This window comes from Candida metapsilosis, assembly GCF_017655625.1.
Source record: "Candida metapsilosis strain BP57 chromosome Unknown scaffold8, whole genome shotgun sequence".
Lineage (NCBI taxonomy): Eukaryota > Fungi > Ascomycota > Pichiomycetes > Serinales > Debaryomycetaceae > Lodderomyces > Lodderomyces metapsilosis.
This window is the reverse complement of record NW_027138166.1, coordinates 111,173-130,190: the sequence shown is the minus strand read 5'-3', so window position 1 is coordinate 130,190 and position 19,018 is coordinate 111,173. Positions and strand designations below refer to the sequence as shown.

At 39.3% G+C, this 19,018-nt stretch overlaps 9 protein-coding genes across 9 annotated transcripts; 5 read left to right on the top strand and 4 right to left on the bottom strand. All coding sequences in view use genetic code 12, as the record gives it.

The window, feature by feature from the left end:
* Positions 1 to 296: 296 nt before the first annotated feature.
* HDA1 (histone deacetylase) lies at positions 297 to 2,774 on the top strand (the record flags this gene model as incomplete). The annotated part of the gene is made up of 1 exon (XM_067694766.1): positions 297 to 2,774. The coding sequence occupies one exon, from the start codon at positions 297 to 299 to the stop codon at positions 2,772 to 2,774; it is 2,478 nt and encodes an 825-aa protein (XP_067545961.1).
* Positions 2,775 to 3,171: 397 nt separating this feature from the next.
* I9W82_005574 (alpha/beta fold hydrolase) lies at positions 3,172 to 4,374 on the top strand (the record flags this gene model as incomplete). The annotated part of the gene is made up of 1 exon (XM_067694765.1): positions 3,172 to 4,374. One exon carries the CDS (start codon positions 3,172 to 3,174, stop codon positions 4,372 to 4,374), a length of 1,203 nt encoding a protein of 400 aa, XP_067545960.1.
* A 31-nt stretch (positions 4,375 to 4,405) lies between these two features.
* On the bottom strand, positions 4,406 to 6,526 carry PRK1 (serine/threonine protein kinase; the record flags this gene model as incomplete). The annotated part of the gene is made up of 1 exon (XM_067694764.1): positions 4,406 to 6,526. One exon carries the CDS (start codon positions 6,524 to 6,526, stop codon positions 4,406 to 4,408), a length of 2,121 nt encoding a protein of 706 aa, XP_067545959.1.
* Positions 6,527 to 6,925: 399 nt separating this feature from the next.
* Positions 6,926 to 8,320, top strand: I9W82_005572 (rRNA (cytosine-C5-)-methyltransferase; the record flags this gene model as incomplete). Its single annotated transcript, XM_067694763.1, has 1 exon — positions 6,926 to 8,320. The coding sequence occupies one exon, from the start codon at positions 6,926 to 6,928 to the stop codon at positions 8,318 to 8,320; it is 1,395 nt and encodes a 464-aa protein (XP_067545958.1).
* Positions 8,321 to 9,866: 1,546 nt separating this feature from the next.
* On the top strand, positions 9,867 to 12,275 carry OPT1 (oligopeptide transporter; the record flags this gene model as incomplete). Its single annotated transcript, XM_067694762.1, has 1 exon — positions 9,867 to 12,275. One exon carries the CDS (start codon positions 9,867 to 9,869, stop codon positions 12,273 to 12,275), a length of 2,409 nt encoding a protein of 802 aa, XP_067545957.1.
* A 954-nt stretch (positions 12,276 to 13,229) lies between these two features.
* RSR1 (Ras family GTPase) lies at positions 13,230 to 13,968 on the bottom strand (the record flags this gene model as incomplete). The annotated part of the gene is made up of 2 exons (XM_067694761.1): positions 13,230 to 13,909; positions 13,962 to 13,968. The coding sequence occupies 2 exons, from the start codon at positions 13,966 to 13,968 to the stop codon at positions 13,230 to 13,232; spliced, it is 687 nt and encodes a 228-aa protein (XP_067545956.1).
* A 221-nt stretch (positions 13,969 to 14,189) lies between these two features.
* On the bottom strand, positions 14,190 to 14,690 carry I9W82_005569 (signal peptidase complex catalytic subunit; the record flags this gene model as incomplete). The annotated part of the gene is made up of 1 exon (XM_067694759.1): positions 14,190 to 14,690. The coding sequence occupies one exon, from the start codon at positions 14,688 to 14,690 to the stop codon at positions 14,190 to 14,192; it is 501 nt and encodes a 166-aa protein (XP_067545955.1).
* Positions 14,691 to 14,828: 138 nt separating this feature from the next.
* I9W82_005568 (phosphopantothenoylcysteine decarboxylase complex subunit) lies at positions 14,829 to 16,637 on the top strand (the record flags this gene model as incomplete). The annotated part of the gene is made up of 1 exon (XM_067694758.1): positions 14,829 to 16,637. One exon carries the CDS (start codon positions 14,829 to 14,831, stop codon positions 16,635 to 16,637), a length of 1,809 nt encoding a protein of 602 aa, XP_067545954.1.
* A 117-nt stretch (positions 16,638 to 16,754) lies between these two features.
* On the bottom strand, positions 16,755 to 18,674 carry I9W82_005567 (PTR2; the record flags this gene model as incomplete). The annotated part of the gene is made up of 1 exon (XM_067694757.1): positions 16,755 to 18,674. The coding sequence occupies one exon, from the start codon at positions 18,672 to 18,674 to the stop codon at positions 16,755 to 16,757; it is 1,920 nt and encodes a 639-aa protein (XP_067545953.1).
* Positions 18,675 to 19,018: the final 344 nt, after the last annotated feature.

The following is a 19,018-nucleotide window of genomic DNA, read 5'->3' as shown; positions in this document are numbered from 1 at the left end:
AATCGGGAACAAAGAAACAAAGAGAGAGAGAGAGAGAGAGAGAACTGAATGAATAGTCTGAGTGAAAAAAAAAAATTCCTAAAGGTAAACACTCACCTAACCATTTTTCACTAACCACTTTGAAAAAAAAAAAAAAGGTTTGCAACTATACCCCTCAATAAAGAGTTTTATACTGTTCCAGTTGATTGAATCAGAAACAACTGGATATATACTTGCTTTTGGCTTTTGATTGGATAATACTTTCCCTTCACATTCACATACAATAGATTCAGATTAATTTTTTTGAGCTGGTTTAAATGTCTGGTGAGTCGAAAAAAGAATTTGCGTCTGACGTGAAGTCAGATACTGCTGGTGAACAACAATCTTTGGATATAAAAATGGAAGACAAAATAAAGGATGATGAGCAGATGGATGGTATTAAGAACGATGCTGATACTACTTCTGTCAAACAAGAAGCTGATTCCGAAGCTAAAACCGAAATTCCAACTAAAGAGGTTACAGAGACAAAGCAGGATACCGACATTGAACAACCACCATTGAAAAAAGTTAAACTTGAAGAAGAAGTAAATGTTGCCAATGGAGTTCACGATTCTCCCAATAAACAGCTTTATGCTGTAAAATCTCAACTGCGTCCAATTGTTGTTGTACCTCCAGCTAAGCCAGAATTGTTTTACATTCCTTTAAAAACTGGATTGGTATATGACGTGAGAATGAGGTACCACGCGAAAATCTTCACGTCGTATTTTGAATATACTGACCCCCACCCCGAGGATCCTCGTCGTATATACCGAATTTACAAAAAATTAGTAGAAGCTGGGTTAGTACAGGACTACTCACTTTCGGGTATCGATGAACTAGGCCCATACATGCAAAAGATTCCAATAAGAGAAGCAGCAGCCGATGAGATTTTAGAAGTACACTCAGAAGAACATTTGAAACACATTCAATCTACTGAAACAATGACCAAGGATGAGTTATTGAAAGAAACTGCCACTGGAGACTCCATATATGTCAATAATGATTCATTTTTCTCGGCCAAGTTGTCTTGTGGTGGAGCCATCGAGGCATGTAAAGCTGTTGTTGAAGGACGAGTTAAGAATTCTCTTGCTGCTGTTAGACCCCCAGGACATCATGCAGAACCTGACTCTCCAGGTGGCTTTTGCTTGTTTAGTAATGTTGCAGTGGCGGCTAAAAATATATTAAAGTCGTACCCAGAATCAGTACGGAAAATAGTAGTTCTTGATTGGGATATCCATCATGGTAATGGTACTCAAAAGGCATTCTATGATGATCCTAGAGTCCTATACATTTCCTTACACAGATATGAAAATGGAAAGTTTTACCCAGGAACAAAATATGGTGGAGCTGACCAAGTTGGAGAAGGTGCTGGTGAGGGTTTCAACTTGAACATTCCTTGGAGAACGTATGGAATGCACGACGGTGATTACGTATACGCATTCAATAAAATCATCATTCCAGTTATGTTGGAGTATGATCCCGATTTGATTATTGTCAGTTCTGGGTTTGATGCCGCTGATGGAGATGTAATTGGTGCGTGTCATGTGAGTCCAGCCGGATATGGATACATGACCCACTTGTTGAAAGCAATAGCTAGAGGAAAATTAGCAGTGATTCTTGAAGGTGGATATAATTTGACTTCCATAAGTAATAGTGCATTAGCAGTGGCAAAAGTCTTGCTTGGTGAACCACCTGAAAACACTATCAGAAAACAACCTCATGGTGATGCAATTGAGGTTGTTGATGAGGTGACCAAAATACATTCCAAATATTGGAAATGCTTGAAACCAGGAATACCAAAGACTGCATTTGATGATGTATATGATCTACCCGACCTTGATAAAGAGAGGTACAAGTTGACCAACATATCTGACCCAATACGATCCTACCAAAACAACGAAGCCTACTCCAAGAAGCAGTTTATTAATTTACCAATTATCAACCATGATCATGGAGACAAGAAAAATGCAAGTTTCACTTGTGACTTGCCTCAACTGATTGACGAATTAGTAATGGCTAGTGGCGATATATATGACTGTACATCCATCGTCATTACAATCCACGATCCACCAGAGATATGGGCAAACATCAACCCAACCACAGGTATAATAGAGAGCAATTCTTCAATGGTTTTGGAACAGCCCTTGTTCCAAATTATGGATAAAGTGGAAAAGGAAAAAGATAGTGATAACAAAGAAAAGATTGGCTATATCGACATCAATATCCCCTCATTCCAATTACCATTCCCAGGACTATCAGCATCTCATGAATCATCATACAATCCAACCATTTTTGCTCAAGAAGTGCTTTTATACATTTGGGACAATTACATTTCATATTTCACCAAGTTGAAGAAATTGGTATTTGTTGGATTTGGTGACTCTTATCAAAGTATAGTACACCTATTCAGTAAACGGCCATCAGCCGATATCAAGAGTTTGGTGAAATTCACCATTGCTTACGTCAACAGAACACCTTTGAAACCTATAAATCCAGTTATGGATGAGAGCATGGTTGATTGGTTCTATCACAATTCAACCATTTTTACCAGTAATTTGAATGCATGTTGGAGTAACTCGGGAAACGGCTCATCAAGTGACTCCAATGGAGATGATTTGAAACGTCCAAGAAGAAAATTCGGCCGTGTGTTGAAAGCTAGAGGAGATGGATTATTCGATGTGATTAATGAAAAGTTTGACGAAGGTGTTGATAATATTTTGGATAGTATAGAGGATTATCCAAGTTCGGAGGAGTAGAGATAAAAGATAAAAGCGTGTTTATATGTAGATGAAAAATAAACGTTGATCCGAGGTCCATCAAAAGAAAAATAAAAAAATAAAAAAAAAACCAGTTCTAAGTATCGCGCTTATGCAACTAGAAGTGAAGAGCAAAAAGGGGGTCATAAAGCGGGGCTAAACTTTGGAAACTAGTGAGTGTAAGAGTCTTAAGATCCGAGGCGTTTATAAACTGTTCTTTGGTGAGGCTACACTCGTTCTTACATTCTTTTAGTCCAATTGACAAATATATTTATCACATTCATAATGCTTTCAGTTTTTGTGGTTCGCCCCACTTAAAACAATAAAACAGTTATATAACGAGTCGTTAAAGACCAAACCAAAAAAGAGCCGACGCAATTTGTATCCCCATACCAAAATGTCATACACTCTCCAAAAGAAGCTGGCCAAAGCCCATCCAATCAGGGCAAAAGGCTCTACATTGTTAGCTGAAGATGCTGAAAACTTAACTATTGTCTATAACAAATACAAATCAAATTGTCCGCGTCCAAAGCCGCAATCACAATTAACTTTCAACCTTGTATTTTGTCATGGAACAGGATTCAACAAGTCAATTTGGAATTACCATATCAAGAAATTATTCCAACTTTCACAATCTTTCCAAGTCCCATGGTTTTTGGACACTGTAGTAAGTATCGATGCTGCAGGTCACGGTGATTCGAGTTTGGCAAATGCTGATAAATTGGGCGCGGTATTTGTATGGGACGATGCTGCCAGAGACGTGGTTGAAGTTGTCCAACATGAAATACGCACCACTGGTGACTTGAAGAATGATCTTGATACCAGAACTGTCATTGTTGGCCATTCAATGGGTGGATACGTTGCTGGATACGCTGCTTATTTGGAATGCACCTTGTTTGATTCAGTCATTGCCATTGAGCCGGTCGTTTACGGTACCCCAGAACATGCAGAATTGTATATCAAGTTGTTTAAAAAAATTGGAGGGTTCATCTTGGACACATTTGATACTGAAGAAGAAGCCAGAAACCTTTTTGAAAAGATTTCCTTTACGAAATTACATCACCCACAAGTATTGAAAGATTACATTGATGATGAAATCTACAAGACCAAGAATGAAGAAGGCAAGGAGGTTTATAAAATCAAATGTGAAAAGAATTTCCAAGTAGCAGCTTATATGGGAGCAATGATGACGCTTTCGAAAGGTATGTTGGCATTACCTGGATTGAGAGTGCCTTATTTGCACGTTATTGGATCCGAAGCTAAATGGAATCCCCCTGAAAGTGTTGAATGGATTAGAGACGCAATCAATCCAAAGTATTTGTCTTCAATTGATATTCCTAAAGGTGAGCATTTAGTCAATGGTGAAATGCCAGATACCATAGTTGATATAATCAAGGACTTTTGTACAAAAAGAAATGAAACATTGGATAAAGAGAAACTGGATATCCCTCAAGTTGCATTGAAGGGAGACAAACAAGCTTTACGTAAACAAGAGTTTGGTAAGTTGATAAAGGGAGATCTTAGGGATATTTACGGGTATGAGTTTGTTGAACCTTTCCCATTCGATGTTACTATAAACAAGACTCAAAGTAAGTTGTAAGTGTGCTATGCTTTTTATTTAAATGTATATTTTAGACATAATTGGGAAATCTTTTCGAAAACTGCTTCTCTAAGTCATCTATATCGGGTATTGATAAGTCGCTACCAGTACTCAACTTACGAGTTGGTGGTTGCTGTTGTTGTTGTTCCCTTGATTTGAGAAAAGTTGGTTTCTTTGGCTTGGCTGGAGGGGGCTTTTTGTCATGACGAAGTCCATGTTTGGAACTTTCAGGTTTTGGTTTGAGTGAAGGCACCGTGTGCGACTTGTGATTGAGTTTACCGCGTGGTGGTGGTGGTGGTTTCGCATTCTCTGGAGTAGGCGACTTGTGCTGCCTCGATGAGGACAAATTGATGGGGACTTTGGGTGGTGCCAATTTTTTCTGTGGTGACTTCTTAGTATAAGGCGACTCATTAATGGAATCGATATCGTCAACCACATTTCTATCGGTAAATCTTCCGTATCCCAGTGCAGTCTTTTGCACCATCTGAGACTCACTTTGAGCAAGTAACGCCTGCATTCGTTTTTGAATCAGCTTCTCCTTCTCAACTGTTTCTTCTGGGGATTCTGGCCTATTTTTCTCATCGGATGACCTTCGACTTCCAGTCAATATTTGCTTGAGACTCTTTCTTCTGCTGCCATAGTCTGAGGCACCTGTATTGTTAGCACTTATACTTCCCCCAGTGCTGATTCTTCTCAATGTATTGCTTCCGCCAGTACTGATCCTTCTCAAACTGTTCCAGGCTGATTTCATACCACCATCTGAGCTCTCACTTTCTCTATTCTTTAAAAAGTCCATCGTGTCTTTACTTTCGCCTAAATCAGTAGTTTCATAACCTCTGGCAAGTTCCTGCTTAACCTTGTCCTGCATGGATGGAGTAGACTTGTTGCCTTGTGCGTACATCTTAGCTTTGCTAGTATTATCGTAGTAGGCGCTGAGTGGGCGTGGAACTGTTCGTTTAGGTTCCAGCTCGAATGGAGATGAGATTGTCCTTGTATCTAATTTCTTCAAAAACTTTGTTTTATCAATTGATGCAAAAGCATCAACTGGTGCTTTACCATTTTCGTGTTTGGTGGAAGGGGGAGTGGGGCTAACCGATTTTTTACTTTCAGTAACTGTACTACTACTCACTGATTTCTTCGTATCAGTAGTGGCAGATTGCAAGATACTAGCTGGTATAACATTCGGTACCTTAGTTTCCCCTTTCATCTGACACAATTCTCCCAACAATTGAACGGCATTAGGTCTGCGCCTTGGGTCTGCTCGTAGACAAACTTTAATAACATTCTTTAATCTTGGTGAAAACATCAGTCCTGGTTGGTCTTTAAATCTCAAATTCTCTGAACAATTCAATATAGTTCGTTCCAAGTCATGCAAGCTAGTCTGGTTAGGCAGTTCAAATGGAGTAGTGTAATAGCACAATTTGTATAAAAAGATACCCAATGCCCAGATATCCAGTTTATCATCTATTGGAAACCCTTTTGTTAAATCAATCATTTCTGGTGCTCTGTATTGTGGTGTTGTATGCTGCATCAAATCATCCTTCATCAACTGTAGTTCTTGAGGGTTCTTCGGTGGGGCCATGTAGTTTACAGAAGACCCAAAGTCACATAGCTTAAACACATGATTGGAATCAATCAAGACATTTTCTATCTTTATATCTCGATGTATAAGTGGGGGTCGTAAATGGTGACACATGGCAACACCAATTGTCACTTGGTACATAATATCGACAATCTCCTTCTCTGTTAGCTTATTGACAAGCCTTGTGTTCATAAAATCAATCAATCCATTGTTCTCACAATACTCCATTAGCAATAGTACTTCATATTGTTGTTGTTGGTGATGATGATTACTGGGTTCATTCAATCGTGATGCATGCGAATCAATATAAGATACAATGTGTTTGTTACCTCGTAGCCTTCTCATGGCGTCCACCTCTTGACGAAGGAGACTCAATTGCCACTTGCTTGGAACTACGACTCGTTTCAAGCAGGCAGTATTGGATCCATGAAAAGCTGGCTCGATATGGCATGTGTATACAGTAGCGAAACCACCTGCTGATATGTACTTGATGATTGAGATTTGATGTGATCCAACGACTAGCTTTGTTCCTGGTTTGTATGCGCCAGGTGGAGGTGGTGGCGGTGGCATGATCCCCTTCTTAGTTGTACAACCTCTTGGGTAAAGGAGTTCTTGAAGAATACTGGTCCTCCTGATAAATTGTTCAACAACGAATCCAAGAAAAAAAAGAAAAAGCAAAAAAAGAAAAAGCAAAAAAAATGTAAACAAGAGAATTTGAATGATCTAAGAGGCTGTACAGAGGGATGGAGGGAGTTTTGAGGTAGCAAAAAACAGAATGGTGAGAGTTTATTCATGGTCTATAAGAATAGGATTGTATAGGTCGTAGTGTATCTGTAGAGCTAAGCTTCCCTAGAGTATCTGAAAGCTCTGTATTTATTCGTTTACGAGTTATTGCTTTTAATTATTTTTTTTTTATTTTTTTTTTTTCCAAATTATTTAAACTGCAAAATCCTTCTCATCGGAGCACTGATGAAGTTATACTTTGACGCTGAGAAGTTTCTCAAACACAACGATGGGAACTTTCAGAAACGAATCTTTGAGGACAAAAAGTTGACCAATCCAAAGCATGTTTTTGCTTTGGTTTACTCCACCAAAAAGTACTGGGAATACATTCAACAGATTATCAAGAAATCAAAAATCCAACTGCAGTTGAAGCCGAAGCCAAAAATTAGCAATGAGTTGTTAGCATTGTTGGTTCACGACTTGATATTTAGTACTAGAGGCAGAATTGAAAGTGGGAAACATCCTATAAAAGAAGCTGTCCTAGCTCACAAGACCAGATTACAAGCTGAATTCATCAAGTTGAAATTAAAGTACAAAGTAAAGTCAGTTGATGAGTTACCGACAAAGGAGAGCGATGACGAGACGCCAGTAAGGTGGTTTAGAATAAATACTATAAAAATTGATGTGGATAGGTTTTACAAGAAACATCCATTTTTCTCCACATTACAACCTGTTAACAGATTCCAAGATTTGACAAAGCCAGGCCTAATTTACACCGATGACCATATTCCAAATTTATTTGGCATTCATCCAAAGGAGAAGCTTTCGCTGACTGAAGCTTATAAATTGGGTGAAGTGATTATCCAAGACCGTTCATCATGCTTTCCAGCACATATTTTAAACCACACTAAGGAGCATGTTAAAGTCATTGATGCTTGTGCTGCACCGGGGAACAAAACCTCACATGCAGCTTCATATCTACCTAATGATGAGAATGCTGTTGTCTATGCAGTTGAAAGAGATGTGAAGCGAGTTGGCATACTACGTACAATGAGTGAACGTGCTCTTGGGAAAAGTAAAAAGAAGTTGATACAAGTTTTGCATAACGATTTTACCAAGATAAACCCAGACGATTTTGCTGATGTGACAGGTCTTATTGTTGACCCTTCGTGCAGTGGCTCGGGTATATTTGGTAGAGCATCTGACGAAGAAGAGAGTAATGATCAAAGACTTGAGAAGTTGGCTTCGTTTCAAGTCGCTATAATGAAGCATGCATTGTCGTTCCCTAGTGCTCGTAAGGTTGTGTATTCCACATGTTCAATCCATGCTGAAGAAAATGAGAGGGTTGTTATTGATTTGCTTTCCGATTCTCAAGTGCAGAGCCAGGGCTGGAAGTTGGCTAGTAGGGAAGAAGTTCTTCCAAGTTGGGAAAGACGAGGTGTTGAGTCTGAGTTTGTTGCTTTGTCAAGAGATCCTGAAGTTTGTAAGCAAATGGCAGGTGGTTGTGTGAGATCAAATCCTAAAGAAGATGGAGGCATTGGCTTTTTCGCAGCTTGTTTTATCAGAAAGGAGACAAACGACGCTAATGAAAATGAGAATGAGAATGAGAATGACGAGTGGGCGGGATTTGAAGAGAGTTAAAGCCACTGTGAAAATGCATATTTTGAATTATTTAGAAGAGCTTAGTCATACATGGGACACAAGTTCTTTATCAACGAAATGAACCAGTGATGCCTTAAAAATAGAAAGTAAATAGAGCAATACTAATTTTAACCCGCACACGTTACTTTGTTTATTGAAAACAGGTTACAAGATCTTTGTTATAACCGTTGGTATTGATAAAGTTGCATCTGCTAGCCTTAATGATGTAAACAATAGTAGTAGCTTTACCAAAGGAGGGAGCTGCTCAACAATAGATCTATATTCATTTACCGCTCAAAATTAGTACAACTTGCAGAAACGGCAACGAAATGGTTAGAAATGTGTAATGCACAAGGGTAAATTGTGGTGGTGGTGGTGGTGTTCGTGCCGTCTGGTTAACAGGTGTGTGTGTGGCACCATATTTTTTGATATCTAGAATTATGGATTTAGGGCATTTTGACCAAAAACATGGCTTTGTATATTTTTGTGTTTATTGATAAGCTGTTTTACAAAAGAGAATGTCGTATAATTTGAATAATGGAATGTCTCTCTCTCTGTTTTTTTTACTATTGTGTTAAATGTCGTATGATTGATTTAGGTTTTTGTGTTTTTGTAATTTTCGTGCCGTACGATTGAATGGAATAAATTTCTTTTTTTGTTCATAATGACACCTTTCACTATTGGGTTTTTTTCTTTGCTTTAATATGTCAAAAAAGAACGCCAAATTCAACTTTAACTTTAAAAGGAAAACACACACAAAAATTTTCAGCATGTGGAGGAGATTGCATTCACCCATTCCATTTACCCAATAATGTCGTCCGTATTTTTCAAAATGTAAAGGCTCCTAAGGCATGAATTTTTTTTATCATGGTGGGCCGATGCATTAAATGGCAAAAACGCCTTGTTGGTCTCACAAGTTCATTCCTGTAAAGCTCATGCAAGGATTTTAGACGGGGATAGCTATTGGTCAGACTCTGGTGTTATCAGAAAATGCTCGTGCAATGACACCAACTAAAAAAATGTTTATAGTTTAGAAGACTAGAGGGAAGAACTTGCCGCCGGTGACCAAAGTATTTTGGAAAGTTCTTAGGGTCTCAGGCAGATTCATACGAAGCGGCGAGCGGGTGTGTATTCTACTGCGTCACGCGAATCCTCCTTGTCTCGCCTTGTGCCGTGCGAGAGTTTAGTGGGGGTACAGATAAACGTATCTATTGACCTCCTCTTTCGGACATATTTCATTAGTCATAAGTAATAAAATTTCAATTTTTAGTGATCGCCGATACACAAAAAGGGGGAACAATAGTAATGCATGTTTTTGTTTTTTTTTTTTTTTCCTTTTTAACCTTTTTGCAGCAAAGCCTAGAAAAACAATGAAATTTATCTACATCGTCTTTGAAACTTTAGATAAGTACCCTTTTCCCCCCATCTCATTAAATTACAGCTTAAACTCCATATATATTTAAACTATTTTCTCAAGAAAAAGTTTTTCCATTTTTCTTAGCTGATATCAACTCTAACCATACAAGCTTTTTTTTTTTTGTTCACTATGGAAAAGATCAAGAATGTGCTTAGCCGCGGTGGGCGGTTAGTTGGAGCTGAACTTGGATCGGAACACGCAAACCACGATTTAAACGAAAAAGCCGCTGAGATTGCATCTAAAGAAGTAGCTGATGAAGACTTTGAAGCTGATAGAAAAGCTCCTGAGTTGGAGTTAATAGTTTCCAAATCACAAGAGTTTGATCCAGTGACATCTCGCTTGGTTGATGAAATCATTAATGATGACTATGCTGCTGTGCATGTTGAGGATGACTCACCATACCCCGAGGTGAGAGCTGCTGTTCCTAGTTCAGATGATTACGATATGCCACAAGCAACCATCAGGGCTTGGTTTCTTGGTTTGGTGTTAACAACTATTGGGTCAGCTATGAATATGTATTTTTCCCTTCATTCACCTACAATTACAATCACAACTTTAGTCACATCCATTTTGGCTTATCCTGTTGGAAGATTTTGGGGTAGGTATTGCCCAAATTGGAAAATTTTTGGCATGCCTTTGAATCCAGGACCTTTCAATATAAAAGAGCACGCAGTGATTGCTATTATGGCAAATGCTTCCTTCAGTAGTGGTCCAGCTTACTCCACTGATATTTTGGTTTCAATGAACAGATTCTACGGTCGTGATTTCGGTGTCGGTTTTGCCATTGTCTGTACCCTTGCCACCAATATGATTGGGTTCTCGTTGGGTGGGTTGATCAGAAGAGTAGTTGTTGATGCTCCATCTGCCATTTGGCCCCAAAATTTGGTCACCTGTACATTTTTGACCAATTTGCATATTAACGAAAATCACCCAGCTAATGGATGGAAAATATCACGTCTTGCGTTTTTCATGACGGTATTTATAGTTGGTTTCATCTACTATTGGTTCCCGGGATACATTTTCACTGCTTTATCAAATTTTTCCTGGATAACCTGGATTAAACCAAATAGTCCTACAATCAATCAAATATTTGGTTCGACATCCGGCTTGGGAATGCTTCCCAACTCGATCGCATTGGATTGGAATCAAATTGCTGGTTATATCGGCTCCCCTTTGATTCCACCAGCTGGCACCATTTGCACCATTTTCTTTTCCATGATCGTCATTTTCTGGGCAGTTGTCCCAGCAATCTCCTTCACCAACACATGGTACGGTGACTACTTGCCCATTTCATCGTCTGGATCATTCGATAATCAACAGGGAACTTACAATGTCAGTAGAATCGTCGATCCTGTCACTTTAAGGTTCAAGAAGGATGAGTATGAAAAATATTCTCCATTATTTTTATCAACAACATTTGCCATCTCGTACGGTTTGTCATTTGCTTCAATTTTGGCAACCATTACTCACACAGTTTTGTTCCATGGGAAAGAAATCATCGACCAATTCCGGGCCAAGGAGAAACCAGATGTTCATAATCGTTTAATGGCTAGATACAAAAGAGTCCCTGAATGGTGGTTTTTGATTTCATTTTTGATCTTCTTTGCGTTATCAATTGCAACTGTGAGAGCTTGGGACACGGAAATGCCGGTTTGGGCCTTGATTGTCGCTCTTTTAATTGCCCTTGTATTTTTACTTCCTGTGGCTGTCATTTATGCTAGAACAAACATAGCTGTTGGTTTAAATGTCGTAACTGAGTTTATTGTCGGTTACATGTTGCCAGGAAGGCCTGTTGCAATGATGTTCTTTAAAACTTTCGGTTATATCACCAACAATCAAGCCATTGTTTTTGTTCAGGATATGAAGTTGGGCCACTATATGAAGATTTCTCCTTACAATTTGTTTTTCTCTCAATTCATTGCTGCTATCTGGTCTTGTCTTGTTCAAATTGGTGTTATGAGATGGTCTTATGGTGCTATTGATAATTTGTGTGAGGCTGACCAAAAATCACATTTCACCTGTCCAGGGGCTAAAGTGTTTTTCAATGCATCAATCATTTGGGGTGTTATTGGTCCACAACGTCAATTCTCACATGGTCAATTGTACTACAACCTTTTGTTTTTCTTCATCCTTGGTGCTTGTCTTCCACTTGTTAATTGGTTGATTTTGAAAAAATACCCAAACAGTTTCATTAAGCACTTGAACTGGCCAGTGTTTTTCTCGGGTACTGGTTTAATTCCACCAGCAACACCATTCAACTATACCTCCTATTGTCTTGTTGGTTTATTCTTTGGATGGTTTGTCAAGAGAAAGTTTTTCCACTGGTGGACGAAGTACAATTATTCTTTATCTGCTGGATTAGATATTGGGTTGGCTTGGAGTCTTTTGATCATCTCCTTGGCCTTGGGTTTAACACAAACTGATTTCCCAAGTTGGTGGGGAAACAATGTTGTTGCTGGAACCCTTGATACTCAGACCACAACGAATGTGAGGAAGGTATTAAAAGCTGGAGAGACTTTCGGGCCATCAAAATGGTAAATGTGCAGAGAAAGAGGAGTTTATATGTGTATAATATAATAACAGTAACGGTATAATAGGAGATTGTATTGAGAGTGTTTTAAACTGGTTGAATCCATTGTTTGGAACGAGTCTTGATCCCAGGCCGCACGAAATTGAAAATATCTCGTTCGATTACCAGGCGACTATTACGTCCTGAAAAAAAAAAAAGAAAGAGAGAGCGCATTGAATGAGAAAAAAAAATAATGTAGCCGACGAGATTTGAACTCGCGCATCCGAAGATACCAGGAAAGTATGGTAAAGTTTTGACCTTACCCTGGCGCCTTAACCGCTCGGCCACGGCTACTTATTTGTTGACAAATCTATGTTTTGGTTTAATTTAGGATTTAAAATTTATATATCATTTTTGAAGGAAATGTGGTCATTTGTGACGAAAATGATGGTTGGAGTTTTGATAAAGACTTATAATGTACTATTGAGTCTGAATGTTAGAAATTGGTGGTCCTACTGTGATTTTGGAAGCTTCATGTCTACTTTTGCGTGGCAAAGTGTTGGTTGATACCTGCACACATTTAAATGAGTCAAGATGCTGTAAATTCTCAATTGCGGTCAGAGTAGCTATTCCAGAGTCTGCTTGTATACCATGTGATAAGCTAGGAAGTGAAAAGCCGTGGAAGTTCTTGCCATTTTTTGTCTTTCTTCAAAAGATCTCTATTTAGCTGAATTTTCTAATAAATTGTTGCAAAAAAAAATCACACAATTTCTTACATCAAAATACGGTTGACTCTTCAACTTCTATTCCGTATGCCTATTCAACTGTTCCATTTATTCATTATTCAATACATGATTCACTTACTACAAACATCCCTGAAGACATATTACTTTTTTTTTGACACAATAATTACCTTAAAGTTGGTTGCTCACTCAAAGTAAACAATCTACCCACTAAATTACATCTGTACAATTAAAACCATCCTACATTATGGTACAACATTTGCTACCAGAGCGTTTCTTGTCTTCTTTGACTGATTGATTTTCTCTTGCCCTCTGTGTTTCCACCTTCTTTGGCTGTTCTGCTACAGGCTGCTTTGAAGCAACTGGTGGTTCCACTTTTTGCTTCTCCTTCTGCTGCTTCTTTTCAGCACTGATTGTTGCCTCCTTTCTCATTATTTGCCTAACAACATCAATAAACGCTTCATCGACATTTGTCTTGTACATGGCACTTGTCTCGTAAAATGGCACCAACCCCCAATCTTGACTTACCTTGACTCCATCCTCTATGCTCAAAACCCTATCTTCTTCCAAGTCGCATTTGTTTCCAACCAAGACCATGGGTACATTGTCAGTATCTTTGATCCTTAAAACCTGCTCACGCAATGCCAAAAGCTCCTTTAATGAGTTTTCGTCAGTGACTGAATAAACCAACAAAAATCCTTTCCCACTTTTGATATATAATTCCCTCATTGCGGTGAATTGCGCCACTCCAGCAGTATCCAAGATTTCCAAGTCACACGCACGGCCGTCAACCTCTATCTGTTTCCTATATGAATCCTCAATTGTTGGATCATAGCTTTCAATGTATACACCTTGTACAAACTGCACGGTTATGGAAGACTTTCCTACACCACCGGCACCTAGAACGACAATCTTGTAATCTATATTGAGTTAGTAAATGCATCCGCCGCAACTATCTAGTGGTTAACATACCTCTCATTGCTTTGATGATGAATAATTGGTCCTCGGTTGTTGTTTACGTTTGTCTGACTTTTTTCTCTCTCTTCTTCATTGATTATTATTTTTTTATTTTTCTTTTTTTTTTTTGACGATTAGACGATATAACGCGTACAAAGAGGGAACAAGAATCTGGGTGGCCATAAAGGCCATAGTGGCTACTGGATATCTATAGATTGGCATCAATTGAATCTCTATTTACCTCTATTCTCCACCAATTAACGATGTAAGGCCCAAGAAACCTAGCAAACCAAACTTGAAATACATGTTTTCACTAATCAAGATAGTGATATACCCTATGAACGGTAAATATGCCTTTACTGTTCCCACTAGGTCATTCTTTTGATTGAGGTAGCTTTGCTTCTTTGCATACAATGACAAATCATCAACTGCATTGTTGTCACCCTTGGTCAACAACAATTGCTTTTCCAGATTATGATGTTCTCTCAATACACGATGGACGATCGGTATACTCTTACCTTCAATTTCGTAAACGACAATATCACCAACCTTTTGCCTGTGATCTCTGTTCCATAAGAATAATATATCACCTCTTTGGAAAGCTGGCTCCATAGATCCTGACAACACAACAACAATTGGCGAGTGCAGGTTTGCCACTACTGATAAGGTTTTCCATATCATAAATGCGGATGAAAAGACATACGCAAGTGATAAGAACTGGGTGATTTGCTGGCGGAGATTCATTTTTGGTGATATGTGAAAGCCAACGTGTTACAAATTGGGTGGGAGATTTTTTCTGGTGAAGGAAAAAAAAAAAAGAGAGAGAAAAAGAAAAATTTGATCGTTTCGAACTTACAGTTAGATACAGTCAGGACATAAAATATGGGGTCACACAACCCAGTAGAGACTAAAGAAACAAGAGGTAATATGGATCAAAACCCACCTAATGCAAGAAGAACACCATCTCTTCGGACCGCTATATCAAATGCGGCGGATACTCCTCCTAAAATATTGACAAACACGAGACCCCAAACATCATCTATTCAACAACCAGTACAGCAAGAGCCGGGCTCGAATGTTCCTACCCGACACCCCAGCGTGTCTTTCAACCAATCCGAATCCCAAGAACGTTTGCGTAGATTTACCATTTCGTCACAACCTTCTGCGACAAACATAGCTACACAAGAAAACCACCCTGAGCCTCCACTTCAGCCACCATCAAACACGCCATCCCGACAGGCATCCTTGAATAGGAAAAGGAATAATGACGCTCTTTCCTTCAACACAAAACCATCAGTTCCTGCTCGGGAACCTACGCCAAAGTTTGACGAGAATGTGCCTGCTCGATTGAATACCCCAAGCCCCACGCACGTTGAAAATTACAACGCAGCTTCAACATTATCACCAACCACTGGAGCAGTACCAATAAAAATAACAGGGACTGGAAGCAATGCGTCATCTCGAAGAAACTCACTCAAAAAGGCAAGCAAGACAATAGTGGCTTCTCCAGTTGGTCCTCCTGTACCATTTCAAGAATACCTTTCCAAGGAAGACGATGGAAAGTTCCATATACTATTGGCATGTACAGGATCTGTCGCTACAATCAAGATTCCTTTGATTATCGATAAGCTATTTCAATTATTTGGTCCATCCAAGGTTGCGATCCAGTTGATTGTTACAAAAGCTGCAAGTCATTTTTTAAAAGGTTCGAAAATCAATGCCGACGTTAAGATATGGCGAGATGAGGATGAATGGGCAAACTACAGCGAAGCTACAACAATCAGCTCGACTCAGAATCAATCGACAAAGCCAAAGAGTCCGTTTGACAAGTTGATACTTCATAATGAATTGCGAAAATGGGCAGATATCATGTTGGTTGCACCATTATCAGCAAATACGTTGGCGAAAATCTCAAATGGTATTGCAGATAATTTGCTAACGTCAATTATCAGATCCTGGGCACCATCGACGTCTCAACAAGTTAAGAAGCCAATTATTGTTGCTCCAGCAATGAATACATTTATGTACACTCATCCAATGACAGCAAAACAGATAGCCACAATCACATCTCCCGATTTTGGTATCGAGGTGTTAAAGCCAGTGGAAAAAGTGTTGGTTTGTGGTGATATTGGAATGGGAGGAATGCGAGATTGGGTGGATGTGGTGGATATCTTGAGGCGAAGGATATTGACAATAGAGGCAGAAAGTAAAGAGTTGAGTGATCGGAGTATTGCAATTGCGGAAGAAGGGGAAGAGGAAGATGACGATGGAGATGATGAAGGAGATGATGAGGAGGGCGGCGAGGATGATGATGACGACGACGATGAGGATGATGATGACGACGACGATGAGGATGAGGATGAGGATGAGGATGTGGATGAGGATGAGGATGAGGATGATAACGACGATGATGAGGATGAGGATGATAACGACGACGATGACGAGGAAGATGCTCTAGTAGACCATAACGAGGATGGGAAGATTCCAATCACGTCTTCATCCTTCCGCCCTCATGACGAGTTGGAGCTCAGTCACGATGAGGACGGAAATGAGGAAATGATATTTGAAATCACGGATCAGGATGTTAGCGACGGAGACAATAAGTCCATTGCAGACTCCAACTTGTCACCCACCACTTCGCATCGTCATCAGAAAATCACTATACCTAAGGAAACACAAAACATTATTTAAGGCAAGGCGCTACACTTTTACAATTACAATGGAATATATCATGACACCGTTTTTACATCTGCAAACTCTTGAATGTATACTTCACTGAATCATACGTGCTCTCTACTTTAAAACTATTTACCTCGATTGAAGGGATCTTACAGCATCTAAGGGGTACCTAGAATGGACACTACTGACCGGCTCCAAAGCTTCACCTGGTGTGATCATTTCAGGTACAACAGAACCACCTAATGCGATTCTCTCCTTCTCATCTTTCTCCATTGTTTTGTGCAAGTTAAAGAACTGGATTAATACGATAACACCAGCTAAGAATGTGACTCCACCTATAACAGCAAACACAATCACCAAGTATGGATCTTTCAAGGCAGGAGTAACTGCCAAACTGATTGCAGCACTGATTGCCGACGACAATAAAAACAATGCCGAGGTAAGTCCTTTCATTGCAGGTGCTGCTCTAGTGTAAGCAAGTGCGTAGATGGTGGTCATGGCAAAACATTCAGATGCACCAGCCAAGATATAAACAGATGAAGCTTGCCATGCACTGATTGGGGATGGTTCTGGACAATTGGTTGAATGATTACCACAAGGTGACGTTTGGTAGACACGATGTTGCAAGACAGCTCCAGCAACTTGAGACATGGCAGCAATGACAAAACCAAGGAATACTCTGTGGATTGGTCTGAAGTTGATACGGTATCTTCTCAAAAGTGGGTAAAGGATATAGTCTAAAATTGGGATAACAACAATGATGGCAAGGGGGTTAAAGTTACTAAACAAATCATTTGGCACACCGTTCAAGTTCATTGCACCGGCTAATGACGTTTCCACCGAACCTAATCCACTATCTGCCAAATTGTAGAATATGTAGTAAACAAACAACTTACAAGCATCCAAGGTTTGCTTTACATCAAGAACATGTTGATCAGTCCAGGTAATAGGAGTTTGTTTCTTGGTGTTGAAATATTCACGGCCCCTTGCTCTCATAACAGATGGCTTTGCATATTCCCAGAAAGTACCATCAAAAATCCTCTTGACAAAGTTGCCAGAAAAAGTTACAACAAGAATCTTTACAACGAACCCAATGATTGACCCACTAGGCTTTTCAAACACCAACTTTGGCTTAACCAACCAAAATGCAATTGGCATAAAAAGATAAAGCACCAAGGGAACGAAAAAGGCAAGCCAAAAGCCAACACGTCTTTCACAGTAGGAAGTAGCCAATTGAAAGAATGCTCCAATGTTGATTGCCCAGTAGAAAATCAATGTAACACTATCCAATGTTTTTTCCCTATCAACTATCACCTTTTCACCACTTTTCAATACCTTCACTCTGTTTCCAGATTCAGGATACTGATCCAACATCAATGGTAAAAGGTTTGGTTTGATAAAACCAGAACCAAAAGCCAATGTGAAAATAGCAAGAATACAAAGAGCCAAACCAGCTTTACCATTAGCAATCACACTTGGTGCAGCAGAAATGATGAATAAAACGTGTGAAATACCACCAAACACCACACCCCATTGAATGGTTTTCCATCTACCCCAAGTAGTATCGGCCAAATACCCACCAAATAAAGGAACAACATAAGCCAAGAATGTAACCAAATTTGTCAAAGCACTTGCTGCTTGCAAGCCTCTGTTCAACGCACCAGCACTTTCACTACCATCGTCATTTAAAGGAGCACCCCAACCGTGTGGCGAATCCTTAGGCAAAGGTCTTTGAATGAAATTTGTTAAAATACCAGTCACCGAATAATAGGAAGCTCTTTCTGAAAACTCCACCACACAAATGAGAAAGATGGCATAATTAATCTTACCAATAACTCTTCTCAAAGTTTGTTCTTCCGCCTTGGTTGGAACTCTTAACCCGCGTGGGTTATATTCATCCACATAGTTGGTGCTATAGTTCTTTGGATCTTCATAATCGTATTCATCATCATCAACAATCGATTTTTCATTGGTGACTATTTGCAAGCCTGGTGCTTTCTCATGATCAACTTGATCAGCAGAAGAAGTAGAAGTTCTATCGGTCGACATTATGTGACTTGTTCTCCCCTAGAGTTCAGGAATCGTAATTAGTTCCTAGAGAGGATTAGACAATGCTTTTATATTGAAAAATGCAATAACTGTGTGGATAAAACTGTACGGCGATTGTAATAAATTATGATTCTTATCTGTGGCTTCATTCAAATAATAAAAGCTTCTGACAATTAGATCGTCTTAAAACAATAAAAGAAAAGAAATTAAAGGGCACAAAGCTCTCAAATACAATATACTGCAAGACTGCTTATACTTCCAACAGCCTACCCTGAAGTTGACAACTAAATTACGTGCTTTACTAAAATCAGTGGAAAAGCCTAATTAATCGTGTTGTTCCGAAT